We start from the raw sequence: 19,876 nt of genomic DNA, 5'->3' as shown, positions 1-19,876 counted from the left end.
TACAACCTAAGTGAAAATATCGCCGTCAAACCATGCAAAGCCACATATCCTATTCATCACGTTCATGTTTTTGTTTTAAATCTACACTGCTATACAAGCAGCATACTGACTACTCTAAAATATATCCAAGTTTTATGTTTATAGTATTGTCCTTTGAGAAGATATACTAAAATGGTTTCTGAAATGAGGGGTGTACTCACTTTTGTAAGATACTGTATATTGGTCAGACTTTTGACTTTCAACATAATGACTACGAATGCATAATATGTATAGTGAAATATGGCGATAAATTACAGCCACATGATCATCATGTGGGGTACATTATTTTTAGTTGACCTTACGACCTACCTATTATACAAATAAAATATTTACTCAGACGTTTTTTCTTTATTCATAATACATGGATAATATTTAGTTTCTCTATTCTTTGTTGTATGAAATTCATGTGGAAAGTTTTGTTTATTTAACTGGTAATTTTCTCCTTAATGGTTAAAACTAAGTCCACATTTGTTAAATGATATAGAAAAATAGTTTTCTGCAGTTGCAATTGGTTTAAAATGAAAATCAGTTGTTCATTGAATAGGAATATGATGTTTAGTGTTATTTAAAATGAAAATATGAAATATGAATAGAAATATGTTTTTTTAAGGTAACGTTTTTGTTTTTTTTGTATTGTAATCACTCTCACATTACTATCTAATATCAGATATTGGCTTTAAAATATAAATAATGATTGATATTGACCAAAATGTTTCAAATGCAATCTTTTAGCCTTTATTTCTTGGATCAAGGCAGAAAATAAAGGTGTGCTCAATAAAGTAATCTTTCAAAAATATGATGGCATGAACACTGCAAAAGTGACTTGCTGTAGAGGCAGCCAATCAGATTGGGCCTTGATGTTTTGCTATTTTTGCAGTATTTATCAGATGACATGTCAGTGAGTTATCTGAGATCAAATGCAGTTGAATTATAGAATGTATTTCAAAAATAGTAAATGGGAAGATGCAACAAGGGCTTTTTTGATAAGCAGCTCCCTGCTGGGTGGATTTGGCACCAAATCACAATTTCTGGGAAGTTACCAGTGGTCTTCACTCCATGTACAGTCACTGCCTCGCTAACAAGCCGGTGTGTGGATTCTACAAAAAGACTTGAATAGGGCCACATGAACAGTCATGCAATTTTATTGATTTTTCACATAAAATAACCAAATGATTTGTGTGAACAGGTGCAGAAAAGTAAGCTGTCACATATCATATACTCACATAATAACGATAAATGTTGTTTTGCAATAACACTGTGGTGCAATATTAAAATCAAAACTTTATTAATTATAAATCATTGCCTGATAAATGACACTTGTCAACACTGCGTAGTGTTTCTTCTCATTGTAGTGATCACATTTGACAGTGAGTGTCTGGGGCAAATCTCTTAAAGTGGAAACTTCTTCAAAAGTGGAACTCGCCTTCAATTGAACCTTTGTGTGCTGAATTGTTTTGTTACTCTGAGGGGGCAGGGTCTCATCCTGGTCCAGCTGGACCCAAAAGTAAAAAAGCTGCCAACAAACTTCAGCACACAGTCAGAGTAGCATTCTTCAATTTGTTGAGAGCTTTTAATTGTTCGCTGAAACTGGGACACAGCAGCCATGCCTAAGCAAAATATTAACCTGATGGAGGTTTGGCATAGGAATCGCACTGCTCACCCAAACAGAGCTAAAAACCTCAAACTATGGCCTCGTCAACTGTAAGTTTAAAAACTGTTAAAACTTGTTGGGTTAATATATGTAACTTAATTGCAACAGATGCTAATTTTTGTGTAGCTCAATCATAGTTGTTTGTTGTGACGGTGCTGTGCAAATAAAAGGCAAAGCAAAGGCAAAGATGTACAATTTAGTAAAACGGTGGAATAAAATGCTTTGATTTATGTTTAAATGAAAGTTTTCATTGTTGTCTCAATTCGCACTTTTCTATGTTCTGAGAAGAAAAAAAACTACAAGTTTGTAAGATTTTATTTATCGTAATTTTGACGTTATATCTCACAATTATCAGAAATAAAGTCACCTCACTATATAGGGTTGGATCTACACAGCAAAATAAAAAGATAAACAAATATTTCAGAATTATTTTATATAAAGTTTAAAAGAACAGCAGTTATTTGAAATATACATTTTTAACAATGTAGAAGTCTTTAGTGTCAATTTTATACATTTTGATTAGTTTAATAGACTATATTTATGTATAAAAGTATTAATTTCTTACCAACACAAACTTTTAAAGGGTAGTGTATAAATTGTCACTTTATTTAAATCATTATTTAAACTATTTCCAAATCTCCTGTTCTAATTTGAACTCTGAGGCATACATTTATGTTTGCAGAAAATTAAGATGTTATGACAAATGCTATTTATAAAATAAATTATAATATATTATAAGTAGTGCTGTCAAAATTAACGCATTAACACGTGATTCCTTTTTTTCATCAGTTTAACATGTTAAAAATAAGTGTAACACGTTAATTAAACACAATTAGCACAGCATCCTTTTTTTCCCATCATCCTTTGGCTACACTACACAGCATTCGTTCAACTGCTATTGAAACATTCAAGCGTGATAAGGTGCAAAAAAAGAACTTGGCGTGCTGTATGTGTGACAGACACAGGACTTGTGACGTGTGCACAGCAAGCCACTTCAGACAGTGTGTCGGCTGCATTGACTTCTCTTTCGTGCTTGAACGGACAAAAACACACAAAAGTATGCCAAAAGGCCCACTTTGTCGAGTATCCTTGTGAGCACAGTCTTAAGCCCTATTCACACGTGGTTAGTATTATCTGGGGACGTTGTGTGACTTAGAAATTGCCCCCTCACACACATCTGAATTTCGTGTGCCGCATTCACACGAGATAAGCGAAGCCTGTGATTTACTCAAATTTATTGACTTATCATCTGAATATGATGTCATTTTGGCATATCCCCTGGTTGAGAGTCCAGTTCTATGGTCCGGTTAGATGGATAAAAAAAGAAACAAATATAGTTTTGTACCCTGTGTCATCTAATCATTCTTTTTGTTTCTGATGGTTTTCAGATTTCTCTTTCTGCAAATTGTATAGTTGTACAACCTCAAATCAGAAAAAAGTTGGGACAGTATGGAAAACGCAAAAAAAAAGAAAGAAAAAAAAGTGATTTCTAAATTTACTTTGACTTGTATTTCTTTGCAGACAATATGAACACAAAATATTTCATGTTTTGTCTGGTCAACTTCATGTCATTTGTAAATATGCATCCTTTCCTGTCATTCAGACCTGCAACACATTTCAAAAAAAGTTGGGACAGTAAAGCATTTACCACTTTGTAATGTTGCCTTTCCTTTTCACAACACTTAAGTGGATTTAAGTGAAAACTCAAAAGACATTTAGGGACTGAAGACACCAAGTGATGAAGTGTTTCAGGTGTAATTTTGTCCCATTCTTCCTGCAAACAAGTCTTAAGGTGGGCAACAGTACGGGGTCTTCGTTGTCACACATTCTTTATTGGAGACAGGTCGGGACCTGTACCCTCTTCCTCCGCAGCCAGGACTTTGTAATGTGTGCAGAATATGGCTTTGCATTGTCTTGTTGCAATATGCATGGACGTCCCTGGAAAAGATGTCTTCTTGAAGGCAGCATACTATGCTCCAAAATCTCTATGTACTTTTCAGCATTAATGGTGCCTTCACAGAAGTGCAAGTTACCTTTGCCAAGGGCACTGACACAACCCCATACCATGACAGACCTTGGCTTTTGGACTTGTTGCTGGTAACAGTCTGGATGATCCTTTTCTTCTTTGGTCCGGAGCACACGGCGTCCATTCCTCCCAAAAAATACCTGAAATACTGATTCATCTGACCACAGTACACGTTTCCACTGTGTGATGGTCCATCCCAGATGCCTCCGAGCCCAGAGAAGTCGACGGCGCTTCTGGACACTGTTAACATAGGGCTTCCTTTTGGCACAGTACAGTTTTAACTGGCATTTGTGGATGTAACTACGTATTGTGGTACTTGACAAAGGTTTGCCAAAGTAATCCTGAGCCCATGTGGTGATATCGCTTATAGATGAATGACGATTCTTGATGCAGTGCCGCCTGAGGGATCGGAGATCAAGGTTGTTCAGCTTAGGCTTGCGCCCTTGTCCTTTACGCACTGAAATTCCTCCAGATTCCTTGAATCTTTTAATTATGTTATGCACTGTTGAATGTGAAATATCCAAATCTCTTCCTATCTTTCTTTGAGGAACATTGTTTTTAAACATTTCAATAATTTTCTCCTCCTCCATGGACTGCCACCTTAACGTGGTGGAGGGGTTTGAGTACCCGAATGACCCTAGGAGCTATGTTGTCCGGGGCTATATGCCCCTGGTAGGGTCTCCCAAGGCAAACAGGTCCTAGGTGACGGGTCAGACTAAGAGCAGTTCACAAACCCCTTATGATGACAAAAAGAAGGAGGACCGTGACGTCGCCCGGTATGGCGCAGCCGGGGCCCCACCCTGGAGCCAGGCCTGGGGTTGGGGCTCGTATGCGAGCGCCTGGTGGCCGGGCCTTCCCCCACGGGGTCCGGCCGGGCTCAGCCCGAAGGAGCGACGTGGGGACACCTTCCCGTGGGCCCACCACTCACGGGAGGGACCGTAAGGGGCCGGTGCAAAGCGAATCGGGCAGCAGTCGAAGGCGGGGGCCTAGACGACCCGATCCCTGGACACGGAAACTGGCTCTTGGGACATGGAATGTCACCTCGCTGGCGGGGAAAGAGCCTGAGCTTGTGCGTGAGGTTGAGAGGTTCCGACTAGAGATAGTCGGAATCACCTCCACGCATGGCTTGGGCTCCGGAACCACACTCCTCGAGAGGGGATGGACTCTTTACCACTCTGGAGTTGCCCATGGTGAGAGGCGGCGGGCTGGTGTGGGTTTGCTTATAGCCCCCCAGCTCTGCTGCCATGTGTTGGAGTTTACCCCGGTGAGCGAGAGGGTCGTTTCCCTGCGGCTTCGGCTCGGGGATAGGTCTCTCACTGTCGTTTGTGCCTATGGGCCGAACGGCAGTGCGGAGTACCCGGCCTTCTTGGTGTCCCTGGGAGGGGTGCTGGAAAGTGCTCCGACTGGGGACTCCGTCGTTCTACTGGGGGACTTCAACGCCCACGTGGGCAATGACAGTGAAACCTGGAGGGGCGTGATTGGGAGGAACGGCCCCCCTGATCTGAACCCGAGTGGTGTTCAGTTATTGGACTTCTGTGCTAGTTACAGTTTGTCCATAACGAACACCATGTTTAAGCATAAGGGTGTCCATCAGTGCACATGGCACCAGGACACCCTAGGTCGTAGGTCAATGATCGACTTTGTGGTCGTTTCATCTGATCTGCGGCCGTATGTCTTGGACACTCGGGTGAAGAGAGGGGCGGAGCTGTCAACTGATCACCACCTGGTGGTGAGTTGGATCCGATGGCGGGGGAGGAAGCTGGATAGACTCGGTAGACCCAAACGTACTGTGAGGGTCTGCTGGGAACGTTTGGCCGAGTCTCCTGTCAGAGAGATCTTCAACTCCTGCCTCCGGCAGAGCTTCGACCGGATCCCGAGGGAGGCTGGAGATATTGAGTCCGAGTGGACCATGTTCTCCACCTCCATTGTCAAAGCGGCTGCTCGGAGCTGTGGACGCAAGGTCTCCGGTGCCTGTCGAGGCGGCAATCCCCGAACCCGGTGGTGGACACCGGAAGTAAGGGATGCCGTCAAGCTGAAGAAGGAGTCCTATCGGGCCTGGCTGGCTTGTGGGACTCCTGAGGCAGCTGACAGGTACCGACAGGCTAAACGGACTGCAGCCCGGGTGGTCGTGGAGGCAAAAACTCGGGCCTGGGAGGAGTTCGGTGAGGCCATGGAAAAAGACTATCGGCTGGCCTCGAAGAGATTCTGGCAAACCGTCCGGCGCCTCAGGAGGGGGAAGCAGTGCCCTACCAACGCTGTTTACAGTGGCGATGGGCGGCTGTTGACCTCGACTGGGGATGTTGTCGGACGGTGGAAGGAATACTTCGAGGATCTCCTCAATCCCGCCGTCACGTCTTCCATTGAGGAAGCAGAGGCTGGGGGCTCAGAGGAGGACTCGTCCATCACCCGGGCTGAAGTCACCGAGGTGGTCAAGAAACTCCTCGGTGGCAAGGCACCGGGGGTGGATGAGATCTGCCCTGAGTACCTCAAGTCTCTGGATGTTGTGGGGCTGTCTTGGCTGACACGCCTCTGCAGCATCGCGTGGCGGTCGGGGACAGTGCCTCTGGGATGGCAGACCGGGGTGGTGGTCCCTCTTTTTAAGAAGGGGGACCGGAGGGTGTGTTCCAACTATAGGGGGATCACACTTCTCAGCCTCCCCGGGAAAGTCTATGCCAGGGTACTGGAGAGGAGAATCCGGCCGATAGTGGAACCTCGGATTCAGGAGGAACAGTGTGGTTTTCGTCCTGGTCGCGGAACACTGGACCAGCTCTATACCCTCTACAGGGTGCTGGAGGGTTCATGGGAGTTTGCCCAACCAGTCCACATTTGTTTTGTGGATTTGGAGAAGGCATTCGACTGTGTCCCTCGCGGCGTCCTGTGGAGGGTGCTGGGGGAATATGGGGTCCGGGGTCCTTTGCTGAGGGCTGTCCGGTCCCTGTATGACCGAAGCAGGAGTTTGGTCCGCATTGCCGGCAGTAAGTCAGACTTGTTCCCGGTGCATGTTGGACTCCGGCAGGGCTGCCCTTTGTCGCCGGTTCTGTTCATAATTTTTATGGACAGAATTTCTAGGCGCAGCCAAGGGCCGGAGGGTGTCAGGTTTGGGGACCACACGGTTTCGTCTCTGCTCTTTGCGGATGACGTTGTCGTGTTGGCCCCTTCTAACCAGGACCTTCAGCATGCATTGGGACGGTTTGCAGCCGAGTGTGAAGCGGCTGGGATGGGGATCAGCACCTCCAAATCCGAGGCCATGGTCCTCAGTCGGAAAAGGGTGGCTTGCCCACTCCAGGTTGGTGGAGAGTTCCTGCCCCAAGTGGAGGAGTTTAAGTATCTAGGGGTCTTGTTCACGAGTGAGGGGAGGATGGAACGGGAGATTGACAGACGGATCGGTGCAGCTTCTGCAGTAATGCGGTCGATGTACCGGTCTGTCGTGGTGAAGAAAGAGCTAAGCCGTAAGGCGAAGCTCTCGATTTACCGGTCAATCTACGTTCCTACTCTCACCTATGGTCATGAGCTTTGGGTCATGACCGAAAGGACAAGATCCCGGATACAGGCGGCCGAAATGAGCTTTCTCCGCAGGGTGGCTGGGCGCTCCCTTAGAGATAGGGTGAGGAGCTCAGTCACTCGGGAGGAACTCGGAGTAGAGCCGCTGCTCCTCCACATCGAGAGGGGACAGCTGAGGTGGCTCGGGCATCTGTTCCGGATGCCTCCTGAACGCCTTCCCGGGAAGGTGTTTCGGGCATGTCCAACCGGGAGGAGGCCCCGGGGAAGACCGAGGACACGCTGGAGGGACTATGTCTCCCGGCTGGCCTTGGAACGCCTCGGTGTCCCCCCGGAAGAGCTAGAGGAAGTGTCTAGGGAGAGGGAAGTCTGGGCATCTCGGCTTAGACTGCTGCCCCCGCGACCCGGCCCCGGATAAGCGGAAGAAGATGGATGGATGGATGGAATAATTTTCTCACGTATTTGTTGGCAAACTGGCGATCCTCGGCCCATCTTTGCTCCTAAAGGATTAGACCTTTCTTGGATGCTGCTTTTGTACCAAATCATAATTACAATCACCTGTTGACATCACCTGTTTCAAATCACATCATTATTTAACCATTTTACCTCATTACTAGCCCTAAATTGCTCCTGTCCCAACTTTTTTTGAAATGTGTTGCAGGTCTGAATGACAGGAAAGCATATTTACAAATGACATGAAGTTGACCAGACAAAACATGAAATATTTTGTGTTCATATTGTCTGCAATGAAATACAAGTCAAAGTAAATTTAGAAATCACTTCTTTTTTTTTATTTTTTTTGCGTTTTCCATACTGTCCCAACTTTTTCTGATTTGGGGTTGTATGATATATACCCAAATACTATCTAAAAACCCAAAATACTATCAAAACACTCCAACACAGCCTCCATTCTTCGCGAAAGATGGATATAAGGAGACAAACACCTTGCACAGGAGACAAAAACCTTGAAAAAAGAATATGTGACCCTGCCAAATCACAGAGATGCCGATTTGCATGGAACTAATATTATCACATGACCTCTGTGTTCGGCGAAATATGGTTGCGGGGGAATTTTTACTTTACAAATTACAAACATGGCTGATTTTCACGGGATTAATATCACAGACAACCTCCGCAATCATTAGAAATTACTAGAGGTCACCAGGTAATACTAATCCCATGTGAATGAGTTTTAAAAAAGTCCTAAATGACCATAAAGAGTTGTGTGAAAATGGGATGCATGTTAGATCCTCGTCATTTGCTTCAGATCTTAAAGTGACAGCAGCCTAATATTCCTGCTGCTGTCTGTGATTCATATAAATCAAAGTAGCTTTTGTAGCTTTAATAAGAATTCGTCTATATTTAAGCAGTGAAGACTGTGAAGTGTTTGATAACTTTATTCAATTTCTGTATATTTCCTACCTGTTAGATCAGGTATTTATGTGGTTTTTTATGTTGTTTCAACATTAATTTGGAGATTAACAGTGAAATTATTACAAAATAAAAATATATTAAAAACATTAATGTTAGGTGCGATTAATTACTTAGTTAATTAGGTAATTGTTTTAATCGATTGACAGCACTAATTATAAGTTGTAATTTCATAACTTCCTTTTTTAATTGATAGAAATTGAATTAATTGTTGAATGCTTGACTGAATATGAATGACTGAATATGAATAATGTTGTACAAAAAATTAAGGTTGATTCAAATATTTCATGTGATGAAATTTTTTTTTACTAATGTAACACAAACTTTTCCTTTTTTTAATGAACCAACTTTCTCTAACCCTGCAGAGCACAACTGAGAGACCCCGAAGTGGTGGCAGCCCTCGTTCAGCAGAATGTCAAGATGGCACGCCTACTCCCTCCCGCAGGCACCGATGTGTTCCACCCTTTCACTTTGGAGTCGCTCGCCGAGATCGAGCGGCGGATGGCAGAAGAAGCCGCCGAGCAGGAACAGATGAAGGCCCAGAATGTCGAGGTGGCTGAAGAAGATCTGCCCAAACCCACCAGTGATTTGGAAGCAGGAAAGGCCCTCCCGTTCATCTATGGAGACCCTCCACCAAAGCTCCTCAATGTTCCTATTGAAGAGTTGGATCCATTCTACAAAGCACAAAAAGTCAGTGGCAAAGGCAAAATATAGTGATATCAAGAAATATTTACAAGTCTGTAAATAATAGAATAAAAGTTACTCAACAATAGGTGTTCTGTCCCTTTTTCTGTTTTTCAGACTTTCATCGTGGTCACCAAAGGGAAAACAATATTCAGATTCAATGCTGAACCTGCCTGTTACATTCTAACTCCCTTCAGCCCTGTTCGACGAGTAGCCATAAGAATACTCATACATTCATATCCTTCATATTCAATATAACCCATGGAAATAGTCATTTTATATATATATATATATATATATATATATATATATATATATATATATATATATATATATATATATATATATATATATGTGTGTGCTGTATATATGTGTGCTGTATATATGTGTGTGTGTGTGTGTGTGTGTGTTTTTTCTCCATCTATTCTTCGATTTCCATATGTATTAAGTTAACATCTGTAATGCTCAGAGTTTTCGTTCAATTTAGAGGAACAAATCATTCCAAGTTCTCCTTTACTCACAACAAATTGTTTAGCATGTTCATCATGTTAACCATCTTGTCAAACTGTGTGTTCATGACGTTGAGCGACCCTCCACCCTGGAGCAAAACAGTAGAGTAAGAGTTGCACCATATCTTCAAAATCTATCCCAACATTCCTCAAATACACAACCCCACCAATGACACATCATATCTATCTGTCTATCTATCTGTATCTCTGTCTGTCTGTCATTCTTTTGTTCTACCCGTCTGTTTGTCAAATTAGTTATATAATCTTTGTTGAGCATTAGTTAATTCTACATTTTATTTAAATTGCAGTTCTGCATCCTGTTTGGTTCCTCAATTCAAATTTAATTTACAATCAGGAATTGGAATTTAAAGATAGAGTAGGCAATGTTTTTCATAAACACTTTTTGTTATACTGGTTGAAACTCACTTCACATCCTGATAGCAGTCAATAATAGAACTGGTCTAAATATACAAAAATGTACATATATCTTCTGTTGAAGTCTCAGGACCAAAACATTTCCGTCCAATCACTGCATTCGGTCCGAATGCAATGATAGGATGTCCTGCCTGCCTGTCAACATATGTATTTCCATACCTCTGCATTTATAGACCTTGATTGTTTATTGTGCAATTTGGATCTTTGTAGGTACGTTTTCACTGGAATCTATACCTTTGAGGCATTGGTAAAGGTGCTGTCCAGAGGCTTCTGCATTGGTGATTTCACATTCCTACGAGACCCGTGGAATTGGCTGGATTTCATGGTCATCAGCATGGCGTAAGTATGACCCTGAATGTAAAATCAGTGGCTAAACAAGCCAATGCAATGATAGAATTGACTTGATTTATTGATGAATGAGAAAAAGGTGTGTTAAATCCAAAGTGTTGCATTATACATCCTTCAATTAGCGCTGTGGTTAAATGCAAATTGATTGTTCAGAAGAGGACTGGAACCGTTTACAGCGGTATTTTTAACAGTAGTTTCCGTAATCAGATGCCATTCCAAATAGTCAGCATAGCATCCGTTTTTGCTTAGTCAGGGTATGTGGCACGAGTTCTGGCAACTACATTAGACACAGAAGCATTGTGAAAATACCCACTCAGATGTGAGCGGTCAAAGGTCAGTGTGTTTACAGTATCACCAAAAGTGTAATGAGGCTGCCTGCAGGGCCTAGTCCTCTGTAGACAGTCCTCTTCAGCTTCTCCATACGCCTCCCTAAGGTCCACCCTCACCTCCTTTTACAATCACAGTCTGGCTGAATGAAAATGTTTATCCACTTGTAAAGCGAGATCACTTACCAGGCCTATTTTTAGCAGCTTCACACTTTGGCCCTCCTCAGAACACTAAAATGCTGCGGTCTGATTGTAGTTCTGAAAGTGTACAAGAACTTTTGAGGTCCCGATACTGTCTTGATAGACAGTTATTATTCCCTCTGCTGTCATCCATAATATTCCTTGGTACTAATACCTAAAAGTATTTTATATGTATATAGGTAAGGATACATAGTCTCAGAAAAACGGAATAAATGTTATTCCTGATGTCTAGTTAAGTGAATCCTAAATACATAAAGTGAATTAAAGTATGAATGTTTTAGCTTCCTATTGCAGCTATTTTTGTTTTTAGATTTACATTACATTTATGCATTTGCCAGCTTTTATCCAAAGCGACATACAGTTTAATTCTTTCCCTGGGAATTGAACAATTTGCAATGTTAGTGACAAGCTCTACTGTTTGAGCTACATAAATCAGGAGTATTTTAAAACGACACATTTCATCAATGCTTATTTCTCTCAGTACTTTCTCACAGTACGTTAGTAATTGTATAATGTGTTTCTCATAGCTCCTGTACTACTTTTACATGAATTCAGTCGCCTGAAGTTCACAGACATCATAATTCAATGCTGTGATCCAACAGGCATCTCACTTGCTATTGGTCCTATACACATAATGATGCCATTTGCCTTCTGTGATCGACTGTTGCACTCAAGCTAAAAATAGTCCACACTGAACCTATCTCTTACCCCAGCAATTTCAACACTCCTCTGAAGACTCTACAAAACTGACTCTACAAAAACATGCTTTAAGAAAGGTCACGTCGATAAAAGAGATTTTAATGTACACTTTCTTGAGCCACAAATACTCCAACAGGAACATTAAAACGTTTGTACTTATTTTCAAGGATTTATCCACCAAAAAAGAGTTTCTGATGAATGAATGATAATGGGTGGGGTGATAGTTCAAGGCACAAAAAAGTGAATTTTTGTTACTTGTTAAATGTAATTAATTGAATGAGCTAATACAACACACTAACACGTGAACATTTTGAACACATTAACATGTAAACTTAATATCAAAGCAGAAAGTATACTTAATCAATATGCATTGGGATGTTATTGCCCAAGACCAGATGTATTAAAAATAGCATTGTACGTTGATTTAATTGCATAGGCTATTTGATTTAGTGCTAAATATTTAATTGTCCTTTTTTCATTATTTTTCATTATTAGGGGGAAAAAACTAATATTCGATCTTTGGTAAAAAGTCAAAATTGTAATTAAAAATGTATTAAAATAGTATTATGTGGTAATATTTAAAACTATTAAAGGTACAATATGTAATTTTCGTCGCTAGAGGTCGTTATTCAAAACAAAGGTGTAGCTTGATGATGCCTTGATTTGGCGGAATCATGGGAGTTGTTGTCTTCACCTCTACAGCCAGTGGAAAAGAATCCGACGGGACTCTGGCAGAAATCATGTTCATGGATGAGCTAATGTATTAAAGATTTATTAACATTATTGTAGTATGAAACAGGGTGAGGCTGAAAGCCGTTTGAGCGGAACAAGGCCGCTTGTAGCACACTGTACTTGTAGAACAGCTATAGAGTGTTCAGCTATATAGACAGTTTTCTGTCTATAAATGTATCCAAACAGTTGCTCACTTCTCTAATAAAACCCATAATTTATTAAAGCGTCTTTGGCGTTTCCATGGTTTCTACAACAACAACAAAAGTCGGAAATCATGGCTAATTTGGGGCGACGCACGGACATGGTTTGTGTCCTGGTTAAAATTGTTTATTTATCTAGATTTCTTGTAACATATGTGGAAACATTTGGGATAATGTAAGTACGCAAGTCAACAAAATATATAACATTGTTCTAGTGGTTTTTGGATATTTTAATTTTAAAAGTTTAGTTTATGCATATAGTGCCAATGGTATAGTTGTGAGGTTTTTAAATAATAGGCGTTGCAAGTGTCTTTTCACTTCATCCACAGGTACCTCACAGAGTTTGTGGACTTGGGGAATGTATCTGCTCTGAGGACTTTCCGTGTTCTCCGTGCCCTGAAAACAATTACTGTAATTCCAGGTAAATACAGCATGTAATTTAACATGGCAACTCACTTGAAATTAAATTGTTGTGTACAGTTTGGGAATGCATCAGCCGAGATTTTGTTTAACTGTGAATTCCAGGTCTAAAAACCATTGTTGGCGCCCTGATTCAGTCGGTGAAGAAACTGGCGGATGTCATGATCCTCACCGTCTTCTGTCTCAGCGTGTTTGCTCTCATTGGCCTGCAACTGTTCATGGGAAATTTGCGGCAAAAATGTGTCAAATGGCCTCCACTTGACTGGAGTGACAGCAACCTTACCATGCTTTTCAATCACACAGAAGTCAATGGCACTGAAGTACAGTGGAACAGCACTTTCAACTACAAGGAATATATTGAAAGTCAAGGTGACTTCGCAACACATTACTGATGTAATAAATCACAAATGTAGCCTGCAATTGTTGCACACCGTAGGAATTATTACTAATGGGTTTGGAAACAGATGTTGCTCAAAATGAATTAGAACTTGTCATGTACTGCAGTTTCAGTCACTTTTAAGTAAACAGATCTCCATTCCCTTTCCATAGAAAACTACTACTATTTACCTGACCAATTGGATCCATTAATCTGTGGGAACAGCTCTGATGCAGGGTATATTTTTCAAATATTATATTTGCCTTCTTAATTATTTTAAGAATCAACTTTGAACTTTTAAATGGTGTTGTGCATTACCAACAGGGAGAAATGTCAAATAATTGGATTCAAACTTTATTCAGAGCAGACTTAATATATATTTATATTAAAGGACCTGTTTACTGTTGCTGTTCACAGGAAGTGCCCCGAGGGGTACATATGCCTGAAAGCTGGCCAAAACCCAAATTATGGATACACTAGTTATGACACCTTTGCATGGGCTTTCTTAGCCCTTTTCCGGCTAATGACTCAAGACTTCTGGGAGAACTTGTTCCAGTTGGTGGGTATATGCATCCTGTTAAAGTCACATTGTTCCTCACCTTCTTGCATGTGATAATACTATGCCAATAAATAGTTAATAGGGTTAGCAAAATCAATCCATTACAAAAGCCTAAAATTGTACAATTGCAATTAATTAATGACAAATTAATGTGAAGTGAATGCTTGTTTTAGGTGCAGTACTGTTAATTACTTTATATTCAACACGGCTATATTAAACACATGTTTAAAATAAATGTTGTTCTTTTGAACTTAGAAAAAAATCTTTGTCAAAAATATGTCATGGTTTCCACAAAAATATTAAGCTTTGGTTAAAATAAGACACTTTTTTTCAAAAATGTAAACAATGATTACCAACCCCAAAACTTTAAATGCATGTCAGTGTTTCATAGAATCAACCATTTAGTTTTTTATGCTTGTGACCAAGAGTATAAATGAAGCATAAAAAGCCATATGTGCACAAAAAAGCACTGACAAGTGTCTTAAATGTTTCAGACGCTCCGTGCAGCAGGGAAGACGTACATGATCTTCTTTGTTATCATCATCTTCTTGGGTTCGTTTTACCTCATCAATCTGATTCTGGCTGTGGTGGCCATGGCGTATGCTGAACAGAATGAAGCCACCATTGCAGAAGCTAAAGAAAAGGAGGAAGAGTATGCAAACATCCTGGAACAGCTCAAGAAACAAGCTGAGGTTTGTCATGCGATAACAGAGCAGCTTAGCCTGAGCATTGGATCATTTGTTTAAAAAAAAAAAAAAGTGAGTTCTGATTTTATCTGATGTTTTTATTTGACAAACAGCAGAAGAACATGCTGGTAAATGGCAGCAAGACATCACTATCCAGCAAAAAGAAAGGTGTTGATGAAGAAATGCAGAGCGATTATGATGGGATCACACTGAAACCCCTTTCGAAATCGAATGGATCCAAAGGCAGCATGAATTACTTAGAAGCCCCTGACTCACAGATGAGAAAAGCGAGTGCAGTGAACGCTAAAGACAACACATTAGATGGTAAGTGTAAATGGTGAGTTCCAGAACAACTAAAGAAAACAAATCATATATCATCATATACAAATCATATATATATATATATACGTATATATACTTTAATTAACAGAGCTGGAGGATAATCAAAGGCCATGTCCTCCCTGCTGGTACAAGTTTGCTGACATATTCCTAAAATGGAATTGCTGTGTGCCATGGGTGAAATTTAAGAAGTTTGTCTGCCTAATTGTAATGGACCCTTTTGTGGATCTGGGCATCACCATCTGCATTGTGCTCAACACAATGTTCATGGCTATGGAGCACTATCCCATGACTCCCGAATTTGAAGAGATATTGTCAGTGGGAAACTTGGTAAGTACATCTACATATCAATGTTAAATGTATATTGAAAACTTATACTGTATATTTTTGGAGAATATGTTTTGCCAGCATCCCAAAGCTGATGGCTTCCTTGTGTCATGTTGTGTTCTTTCCCATGCAGGTTTTCACTGGTATCTTCACAGCAGAGATGGTGCTAAAACTTATTGCACTGGACCCATATTATTACTTTCAGGTTGGCTGGAACATTTTTGACAGCATAATTGTGACCATTAGCCTGGTGGAGTTGGGCTTAGCCGATGTTGAAGGCTTGTCTGTGCTAAGGTCCTTCCGTCTGGTAGGTGAAACTTGATTGAATGGCCAGCTATCAAAAGGGTAGTTAACATAAAAGTTACAATTCTGTCATCATTTACTCACCCTCATGTTGATACAAGACTTTGTTCAGAGCAACTGGAAGTATATGGGGGGGGGGGGCACCATAAAAGCAAAATAAATTAGTCCATGTGACGCATTAACTGAATCACCATTCACTTTCATTGAATGGAAAAGAGCAGCTTATACACTGCTTTAAATAACTCATTTTGTGTTCATTCTAAGAAATAAAGTAATACAGGTTTTTTTTTTTAAAAGTGATAATTTTGTAATATGGTATTATTGTAGTATTGTAGTACAGCAATATTGTGAATTATTATTGCATTACTGCTATTTTGATTTTAATTTAAAATGTAATTTATTGATATCATGCAAAGCTACATTTTCAGCATCATTTCTCCAGTCTTCAGTGTCATCCAATGATCCTTCAGAAGTCATTATAATATGCTGATTTGCTGGCAGATTTGTTGTTTTTACTGAAGTTGCAATGTTCAGAATTTCAGGACTAAACTCTCTTTTCAAATCATGACCCTGTTGGTTGCAGATGCGTGTGTTCAAGCTGGCAAAGTCTTGGCCAACCCTAAACATGCTGATAAAGATCATCGGTAATTCTGTGGGTGCTCTTGGAAACCTGACACTTGTCCTGGCCATTATTGTCTTCATCTTTGCTGTGGTGGGGATGCAGCTTTTCGGAAAGAGCTACAAGGATTGTGTGTGTAAGATCTCAGCGGATTGTGAGCTCCCTCGCTGGCACATGACAGATTTCTTTCACTCATTCCTGATCATCTTTCGTATTCTATGTGGGGAATGGATTGAAACAATGTGGGACTGCATGGAGGTGGCTGGTCAAGGCATGTGCATCGTCGTCTTCATGATGGTCATGGTTATAGGAAACCTAGTGGTGAGTAGATTAACTCTATCTTTGATCGATAGTAGATAGATAGAGAGAGAGAGAGAGAGAGAGAGAGAGAGAGAGAGAGAGAGAGAGAGAGAGAGAGAGAGAGATATTGATAAAGACCATGCAGTTTGAACTTGAGGTTAATTTTATTTACTCCACATTTATACAAGTGTCAAATGGCCACCAGTGGGATTTCCGTTATGATTATTCATAGACCAAAGGGCTTATCTAATGAGGTAACAAAAGTTGGGTGCAAAACCCAGAGGGACAACTTGCAATGGCTTTTCGTTTTGTTGCATTTAAAACTGATTTGAGTGCAGCCTTTGATACTTCAAATCATGTAATTTTAATAGAATGCATCAATGGTGTAGCCCTGAAGTGGTTTTCTTCTTATCTGCAGGACAGAACATACTCTGTTAAAATCTGAAACTATGAGGAACCCCCCAACTATCACACACATGTTGAGCACAAGAATGCAGTGGTCTCTTCATTGCAACTCGATTTCTGCACACTAACAAAAGGTTTCATCATAACTAACAGAGCAAACACAATGTAAATAACTCAGTCACTGATAAACTCGCTGTTTGATTGACTGATGCATTCACATTGTTGAAAATAAATCAAATAACCATATTCCTAGCATTAGCACCTTTTGGAAGGTAATGTTATTTGTAGTCCATCCTGTATCGCTCTTCTCTCCTCGTCATCTCACTAACACACAAGTGGGTGGGGCCAAAGTTGTGAGCATTGATTTACTTCTGCAGAGGCAGTCTTTCACCCATAGGCACATTCCGCAATGAATCGTTCTCTGGGCTTGGTAACAATAAAAGCTATTTTTGGACTATGTTTTCAGTTCTGAAACCTACAGGGTATTCTATACAGGATAGTATGATGACCTCTTATGTCAAAAACTCAAGGAAAATTTGATTTCAATGGTTTTGAAAGTGCTTTATAAATAAAAGTTGAGTTGTGAATCCCAAGAAGCCTGCATTGTATAAAAAAAAACTATACCTATTTGGAAAATCTTTCACATTTCATGCAGTAGATTCTAATAAGAGATATGAGGTGACAGAAGACACACACACAAAAAGATGGACCTGGTCTAGTTAGTGTTGTTTTTGGCTTCAAAAGGCAGCTGAGATTACTTAAAGATAGCCCTTATATTTAAAATAACTTTAAAATGATGCATAAAATAATGCTTTCTATTGCAATGTATTATACATTTTTCAGTCACCTATTTGAGATATCCAAGAAGTGAAATATTTTCATACTATTGCATTCTTGAATCGCCTCATAGGCCACATATCCCAATCCTGCTGCACAATTATGTCATTGTATTCCATATTTTAGCATCATTACAGTTTCTCATTCTCTCCTTGAAGGTGTTGAATCTCTTCCTGGCTTTGCTGCTCAGCTCCTTCAGCGGGGACAACCTGGCAGCGTCTGATGATGATGGGGAGATGAATAATCTGCAGATTGCTGTTTCTAGAATTACGAGAGGCATTGACTGGGCAAAGGCCTTCATTATCGAACATGCAAGACAGTGTCTGGGCCTGAAGCCAAATGAAGAGGGTGCGAACGCAGACGAAGAGGGAGATTCTAAAATGGCCACCATGAATTCCAGTATGTCAGTTATCAAAGTGCCTATAGCCAATGGTGAATCGGATTATGATGATGGCAACAGCTCTTCTGAGGATGAAGACAAAGAAGGCGTCGATAAAAATCCTAAAGTGAGTTTTGTTCAGTGAAAAATTCTGATAGTTGTGTTCTTAAAATCTGATGTGAAAGTTCAGTCAAAGGCAAAACCAGTCGCCAGAGTGTCATTGACATCCGTCCATCAACACCTTTTGACACCAACACATGTGTCCCAAATACTGACACCTGCAAAGTCCATCTGGAGCCCCATGGGTCATCTTGTTTAGAGAGTATGTCTAAGGAATTGCAGGGACCATGTGACTCTGTGACGGGGCGTGGGAAAGAGCACCAGCACAGCATGATTAGTTACCTCGCTGAACAACGTCCTGAAGAAGAACCGGCATAAAGCACATCCATGCCTAACAAACTTCTAAAATGATCCCTATCTGCACTACATCCCAATGCGCTGTAAAATGTATGTCTTACAAATTCAAGTCATACATTTTATTTCATATTTGTTTAATTTAAGCACGCTGACCCTAATTCATTAGGCAACTGCTTGTTGGCATGCCACTGGATCAGGTAACACGGTTCATATGTCATGCCCTCTGTGTCGCACGGCCCTGCATTTCACATCCAGCTATGAATCACAGACAGGGAACTCGAACGCAAAGTTGTATTTAAGTCTCGTGTGAACAATCGAATAAGATCCGTAGTCAAATCATAGCTGTAAGGTAACTGAAAACATGATCTAATGTTAGTTTTTTTTCTTAATAAAGCCTATCTTGGAACTTTTAGTCACATGAATTATTTAATAACACATCTGCCAGATTGTCCCTTGCTGGGTTGAATGTTTTTGCATTGTTTTTTTTATTATGTTCCTATAACTTGTGGTTTTGTGTCAAACTGGATAAGATATCAAATAATGACATGTTTGCTTTAGTTGAAAGTTGAAATGTCTTTGATTTGCTCTTTGAGTCTCTTTCGCACAATTCAGCCAGACTTCCACTCATGCGCATGCAAATGCAGGAGACATGAAACGCAAACAAATTCCACAAAAAGTGTGGTGAACTCAGATCACAGGAAGATGTTTGAGCAACAGATGAACAGTATGGCACAGTGTGACCTCTTAGCTGAATTAAAAGAACGCAAACTTCAAATCTGCAGGATTCCTGTAGGTCAAACAGTATAGCATGTCGCTAACAATGCCAATGTCATGGGTTTAAATCCCAGAGAATGCATTTACTGATCAATTGTATACCTACAAATTCAATGTAAGTCGCTTTGAATAAAAGCATCTGCCAAATGACGTCATATTACAACAATCCGTAGAGAGTTTGCATGGTCAAAGTCTAATGTGAGTGCAGCTTTACTCGTCGAATCCAATTTTTACTCGATTTGGGCACTTGGAGGCAAGTTTGAACCTCCCTCGAGCTGTTTAAAGGGGTGGTAAAACACATTCTTTCGAAGGCTTGATTGTGTTTGTGGAGTGCACTGTAACATGTGTTCATGCTT

General features: G+C 40.7%; 1 protein-coding gene across 1 annotated transcript in view; it reads left to right on the top strand.

The window, feature by feature from the left end:
* Nucleotides 1-1,632: 1,632 nt before the first annotated feature.
* scn4ab (sodium channel, voltage-gated, type IV, alpha, b) overlaps nt 1,633-19,876 on the top strand; it is a 29,820-nt gene continuing 11,576 nt past the window's right edge. The window contains exons 1-15 of the mRNA XM_079826938.1: nt 1,633-1,740; nt 9,011-9,335; nt 9,447-9,567; nt 9,858-9,945; nt 10,484-10,612; nt 13,109-13,200; nt 13,305-13,568; nt 13,749-13,812; nt 13,993-14,134; nt 14,629-14,826; nt 14,934-15,144; nt 15,251-15,489; nt 15,620-15,793; nt 16,373-16,729; nt 18,109-18,456. Coding sequence (XP_079683064.1) covers nt 1,643-1,740; nt 9,011-9,335; nt 9,447-9,567; nt 9,858-9,945; nt 10,484-10,612; nt 13,109-13,200; nt 13,305-13,568; nt 13,749-13,812; nt 13,993-14,134; nt 14,629-14,826; nt 14,934-15,144; nt 15,251-15,489; nt 15,620-15,793; nt 16,373-16,729; nt 18,109-18,456 — 2,850 coding nt within the window. The 5' untranslated portion in view covers nt 1,633-1,642. The remainder of the gene's footprint in view (nt 1,741-9,010; nt 9,336-9,446; nt 9,568-9,857; nt 9,946-10,483; nt 10,613-13,108; nt 13,201-13,304; nt 13,569-13,748; nt 13,813-13,992; nt 14,135-14,628; nt 14,827-14,933; nt 15,145-15,250; nt 15,490-15,619; nt 15,794-16,372; nt 16,730-18,108; nt 18,457-19,876) is intronic.

This window comes from Gobio gobio, assembly GCF_949357685.1.
Source record: "Gobio gobio genome assembly, chromosome: 1".
NCBI classification, from domain to species: Eukaryota; Metazoa; Chordata; class Actinopteri; order Cypriniformes; family Gobionidae; genus Gobio; species Gobio gobio.
The sequence above is the reverse complement of the archived record's forward strand: the minus strand, read 5'-3'. Positions and strand labels throughout refer to the sequence as shown.